The 6,495-nt window shown below is 32.8% G+C and overlaps 1 protein-coding gene across 1 annotated transcript; it reads right to left on the bottom strand.

Moving 5' to 3' along the window:
- Nucleotides 1–1,327: 1,327 nt before the first annotated feature.
- LOC145566748 (putative lipid-binding protein AIR1B) lies at nucleotides 1,328–1,708 on the bottom strand. Its single transcript, XM_081626068.1, has one exon. The coding sequence runs from the start codon at nucleotides 1,706–1,708 to the stop codon at nucleotides 1,328–1,330; it is 381 nt and encodes a 126-aa protein (XP_081482194.1).
- Between the last annotated feature and the right edge of the window lie 4,787 nt (nucleotides 1,709–6,495).

Here is a 6,495-nt window from a genome sequence, read left to right as displayed (position 1 = left end):
CATTTATATCTGACTGCTTCTCATCATTTGATTACTTACACTGACGCTGAATGGAGAGGTTGTCCCGATACCCGTCGTTCCACATCAGGTTATTGCTGCTTTCTTGGGGACAACCTCGTTTCCTGGTCATCTAAGTGTCAACATACTTTATCCAAATCGAGTGCAGAAGCAGAATACTGAGGTGTCGCAAATGTTGTCTCTGAGGCTTGTTGGCTCCGTAATCTGTTACTTGAGTTACATTGTCCTCTTCGACAGGCTACTATTGTTTATTGTGATAATGCCAGTGCTATCTACCTTTTTGGCAACCTGGTACAACACCAACGCACCAAACATGTGGAGATGGATATTCCATTTGTTCGAGAAAAGGTTGCTTTAGGCTAGGCTTGGCAACTACATATTCCTTCTAGATATCAGTTTGCAGAAATTTTCACGAAAGGCTTGCCACGAGACTTATTTTTGGATTTTAGATCCAGTCTTAGTGTACGACCTCCTCCCGCTACAACTGCGGGGGTGTGATAGATATTAACAGTCATGATAATACTTGTCGCAGAGTAGGATAATATTGTATATATTTTGTATCCTTATCGTACTAGGTTTATAATATTTTGTAAAACTCTATATATATTGATCAATGCCTCAATGGTACACACTCGAGATTGAGGAATTTTCCCGAAATCCAACAAATACTTTATTACTTTTATTTCTCATATTTAACATATGTTTACATTTCAATAGAAGGCACGACTTTTTGATTGACCTATTGTGAAAAATTATTAGATCAAGGTCATATACATTGACGTACGTGGCACATACATTTGTTTGTTAATCGTTTATACCACATACGTTTGTTTGTTAATCTTTTATTACTTTTTTTTTTCTTCTCATATTTATGTTTATGTCTGTTTGTCTAACTAGGTCCCGCGCATAGATCAAACAAGTTTTCATAAGCAAATTAATCTACTCTAATTTAATATTACAAGACATAGCATAAAGCATTAAAGATTTCTCATCCATTTAAACTCCAACGACAACAACTGAAATTGAGATGATCCTCAAAAGTGGATGGAGCAAATCAATAGCATGAGTGTACATATTAAAGAAATTAGACTATTAATAGCTAGATTATGATGAGTACAGTATATAATATAATCATAAGGTATACTGAAACTCTAAACTAGCTAATTTTTTCTTACACAAAATGATCGACCAAGTTAGCATAAGGCCTAGTAAAGGATTTATTTGAAAACTTTGAAGAGTAAGCTTGCTAGACCAGAACCACCCTTGGCTAGCTAGTACGAGTAATAAATAAAGCATGTCATATCGATCATTAGACGGGACACTTATACTGAGCAGGATTGCTATATCCACAAGCATTAACGACGGTGACAAGCTCCTTGTTAAGGAGATCATTGCCAGTAAGGCCCCCAAGACCACCGGCGTTCAGGAGGCCACCAAGGGTGCTTCCGAGAGGCGTGTTTTTCAGGGTAGTGCAAAGGCATACAGCAAGATCAGCATCGGCTATATTGTTGTAAATGAGGTCACAACAATCAGTCTTGGCTTCAAAACCAAACTGAGCATTCACCAAATCATTGGCAATGTTGATACACGCATTCACATCTAGGACAGGGCAAGTAACGGCATTAGTTGACACGAAAGCGAAGATGGCTAGGTTAACCATCATAAAGGCAATGGCGGACTTGGAGGCCATTTTTATTTCTTCAATTTGGATTAAGCTAAGGATTAAGAGGGAATGTGTTTGTTGGTTTGGGATGTGAGGGGAGAGCAACATTTCATGGATATTTATATACAGATTGCATGGAAGGGTATTTTAGTAATTTGGCACAAACCGTAAATTACTTCATTTTTATTGCCTAATTATAAATTAATACTACTGTTACGTACGTATGTAGTACTACCTCCGTTTTTATTTATTTGATACCTTTATTTTATCACTCTTCTCAACATACAATTTAATGATTAATATCGCTTATTCTTCATATTGTAAAATAATAAAAAGTGGATATTAATAAAATATACATTGACATGATTAAAATAAGATTCCACTTGACAATACTTTATTGTAGCTATAAATCACAAAATCTAATTAAAGTATAGTTCGTGAAGCATAAAATTAAGTCAAATGGTATCAATTAGAAAAAACGGAAGAAGTATTTTTCAAGTAGTTTATAGGGAGCAAAAATATTATAGTATAATATACATAGTAACGTGCTAAATGTGCATGAAGAATATAATAAATTCACAGGGCAACGCGCAAATGCTTTTGTGAAACACTAAATTTTATGCAAAGAGTACTGTATTCATATAAAATACATAGCTTTTGCGAGGGAGCTTCCTACCTGGCTACCTTATTAAGTAATTACAAGTAGGATATAAATAATTAAGAATCAATTATCAAATAGAAAAATTATTTTTTCTTTAAAAATATAAGTATTGACAGAGTATAAAAACATATTCTTGGGTCTCAACTATCCGTTTAATAAGCTTTTGATGAGACCTACGAATATGTTTTTATGGTCTATCAAGTATATTCCGCACCTTGTTAGCTAAGGTGGTTATGGATTATTAATTAAAATTAGCTGATTGTTTAAGCTAATCAAGTAAGTTCCAAAGGAGCAGTTAGTGTTATTACAAGCCGTTAGAGGAGCCATATCAGGCTGAATAATTCAAAAGACAGCTCTTTGGCAATCAGAAAGAACATGCACATCATGACTCTTAAAATAAATAAATAAGAGAATTTTTGTACAGACATAATGTATTAGAGCTTCCCTCTCGATTCCAAGAGATCTTGAGATCGATTCTCACCCCCGCCCTTGTGGCTCTCTAAACACCAAAAAAATAATGTGCTATTTATTATTGTTCTTAATCTTGATTATATTCGATCAAGTACAAGGAAATCAAAGCATATATGTGTAAAATTGGCTAAATTTAAGGGGTTTTAGATCTAGGATGGATTAGATTCCGTTGTACCATACGATGTGAATCTAAGCACAATTTAGTATACTCTAGTTGTCTGGCTTAATGACTTGATCTAATTAAGTCCACTTTACTATGTCTATATTTATGTGAACATTGGATCACGTTTATTTAAATCTCTAATCACGAGTCTTCAAAAAACAAAAAAAAAAAAAAAAAAAAAAAATCTAATCACGATGCGATTTACCGTTGGTGTGATTTATTTATCCCCTAATCATTAAATTATCATCCTTATTTCAAATAATTTCAATTTTAGCGATTGAAGGTTAAAGTTATATGGTGCTACTTCAATTTTCAGTTGATGTTTGTTAACACTTATCGTTTGCATATAAATTGAATTAGAAAATAGGAAAGAGTACATGTTTAGTGGTACATACAAATATACAATGCACTTGAGTGAGTGTAAGAAAAAAAAAAAGTAGTGAAGGGTAAATTTTTGGATTTTTAAAATAATTTTTGAAATTAATTATAACAAAAAATAATGCATTGAAATACCCTATTTATAATTGTGTGGTAGTATAAATTACTACAGGTATTTTGAAAAAAAAAAAAAAAATTTAAATACATATTGACAATGAAAAACATTCAACATATCCCTTTGATATGCGCCTCTCCTCTCCTCTTCTCTCCTCCTCTTTTCTAGGGTTTCTTCAAAATCTTGGCTGTAGTGTAGATATTCGTCCGTCTCCCTATAGTGGAGTCGTTAGTTTTTGTTAGTTTAGTTGTTTGTTTATGTTGTTTAGGGTTTGTTTGTGTATTAGAGTTCATCAAAAAAGTAATCATTTTTTGCCCTATAAAGTTCTTTGGTATAGATTTGTTTGGGATCGCAACGGTTGTCAAATTTTTAAATGCGTTCAGGCGAATAAGATGAGAATCATTGTTACGACTACCACGAATCGTTAGACTGTCTCTCTAAAAAGGATGTATATTCCAGCGATGTGTGCGAGAGATGTACCACAGTGCAAGATCTTTTCAACGATTGTAGATCTGATGAAAGAAACCCTAATTTGATTCAATTTTATGTATTTGTTAATTTAGATTTAATTTGTAGATGTCAAATGCCTTTTTATTAATGAATTGATTTGTTCTAAAAAAAAAAAATATTGACAAAAAAAAAAAAACCCTAATAAAGGGGTTGGACACTATTAATAAGGGGTGATGCAATAAAATGTTCTTTTTGCAGCTCGTTACACTTGGGAGTCCGTTGCAAATAACTATTTACATTTTTTCAGACTTTTCAAAGTAATTTTAGAAAAAAAAAAACGCTGCTATTAATTCATTAAATAATTGAACAAGAGTATTTTGCAGCGTTCAACGCTGCTATTTCTCCATTTGATGATCATCGTTTGCCATATCACCTTCAGTGTCTGGTCCCTGAGTGTCCCAATCTTTCTTGCCTTGACAGCCGTCAGCTTGACTGTAAGGATATGAATTTGAATTTGTACTTTAATGTTGATAAGTTGGAGTTCTTTTAGGAGTAAATGGATAGTGGCTAATTACGTGGGAAGTTAATCATTGTTAAGGTTCGTGGAGTCATGCATAGTGGGTCAATTAGTTAGATAAGATCATGCTCCTAATTATTAGCTTTAGATTGTTATTTCATATGATATTTATTATATTCATCAATCTTTGTATTCTCATAGTGTAGAGCATTGTATGCAAGTTAATAAAATCAGTTATCTTTTCTTTAATTTTATCTTTTATATTCAACAGAATACACGTATTTATCGATCTTTAGATTAAATGGTCTGTTAAAAAAAGACCTTTAGGTAAATAGTATTTTATCTATTTTTTGAACGAAAAAATTGGTTTTAATAATCTAAACTCTGATCAATTTTTTTTTTTTTTTTGAGAATCTAAACTTAGGATTATTATGTTAAGACTGTTAAAATCTAAAATTTGGAGGTTCTTTATTTTCTTCAATTTAAAACTAGACAACCAGCCTGTTATAACATGTTAATTAACACGTGTATGTGATTGGTCCAAAAAAAAATCGAATAAAAAAAATCCTTGCGCCTCCCCTACCCCCAGTGGAACCTCCACCACCCAACCCAGTCTCCTCGGCTTGCTGCCCCTCCCTCTTCCCTCTAAACCACCATCCCCTCTTCCCAAAAACCCCCTCCCAATCCCCACTGCAACCCCCCAAGATCTTCAATTTCCCAATTCCAACTTAGAATTTCAGTTATTCTCTTTCTTTCCTAGCTAAGTTGTTTGATGTTGGCTTTTTTTTTTTTTTTTTTTTTTTTTAAATATATTTTCCTCAACCGCAAATTATTTTTATATCTATTTCTAATTTTTTATATAATCTATCCTATACTAAGTAATGCAACAAAATATAATCATATGAAAGATTAATTCTTTCCATGCATCGATATCGCACGGAGATAACCTAGTAATTAGTATGCTAAGGTAAGAATCCAACAGTTTTTGAGTTGTATATAAAAAAAAGCTACTAATTAAGAAAACTTCCCATTCAGGAAGTTAGGAGCTTAGGACATAGTATAAAATCTTTGAAAGAGTAGGTCTGTTCACGTTTACTGAACTGAGCTGAACTGAACTGAAGTGAAATGAATATTTTATGAGAGAAGGAAATTAGGAGTTGAACTGAAGTGAAGTGAAGTGAAATGAATATTTTATGAGAGAAGGAAATTAGGAACTGAACTGAACTGAACTGATTGGAGCTGAATTGAAATTAAGCTGAACTGAACAGACCATAAGCTACATATTAATTACTACTCCCTCCGTCCCCAAAACTTCGACCCTTTTGGGTTGATTTCGCAGTTAGTAAGAAAATTAAATAAAAAGAAATAAAAACATATTGGAAAGATAAATTTACATGGGGTTTGTAAAAAAAGTAGAGAGATAAAATATTAAAAATAAATGAAAAAACAAAATTTTATATGGGGAAGCTAATTTTGCACAAATATTGTTGTAAATTGGTGGGTATTTTAATGCAAATGGGTCGACTATTTTGGGACTAAAATTAGGTTTAAAGGGTCGAAGTTTTGGGGACGGAGGGAGTAGCTTGGTAATAGTAAGCATCTCAATAGAAAGCGGGACATATTTACCTATTGGGAAGGATTGTTAGATACAGAGGCATTGACGTGGCAACAAGCTAACCTGTTTCCTAAACAACTTTAATTTCATATTACAAAACATAGCATAAATAATTAAAGATTATTCATTCAAACTCCAACGACAACAACTGAAATTTAGATGATCCTCAAAAGTAGATGGAACAAATCAATAACATGCATGAGTGTACATTATAGAGTAATTAGACTAGCTAATAGCTAGATTATGATGATGAGTACAGTAAATACATGATATAGTCACGAGAAATACCGAAACTCTAAACTAGCTAATTTATTCTTACACAAAACGATCGACCAAATTAAGACATAGTGATGAATTTGTTTGATAACTTTGAAGAGTGAGCTAGCTAGGGCAGTACCACCCTTGGCTAGCTAGTACTAATAAGCATATCGTATCGATTTATCA

Source organism: Chenopodium album, chromosome 11 (genome assembly GCF_948465745.1).
Source record: "Chenopodium album chromosome 11, dcCheAlbu1.1, whole genome shotgun sequence".
Taxonomy (NCBI): Eukaryota; Viridiplantae; Streptophyta; class Magnoliopsida; order Caryophyllales; family Amaranthaceae; genus Chenopodium; species Chenopodium album.
This window is presented reverse-complemented; position numbering and strand designations above follow the sequence as displayed.

Coding starts and splice junctions, on each gene's coding strand:
- LOC145566748 (XM_081626068.1), bottom strand. CDS start 1,708: ATGGCCTCCAAGTCCGCCATTGCCTTTATGATGGTTAACCTAGCCATC.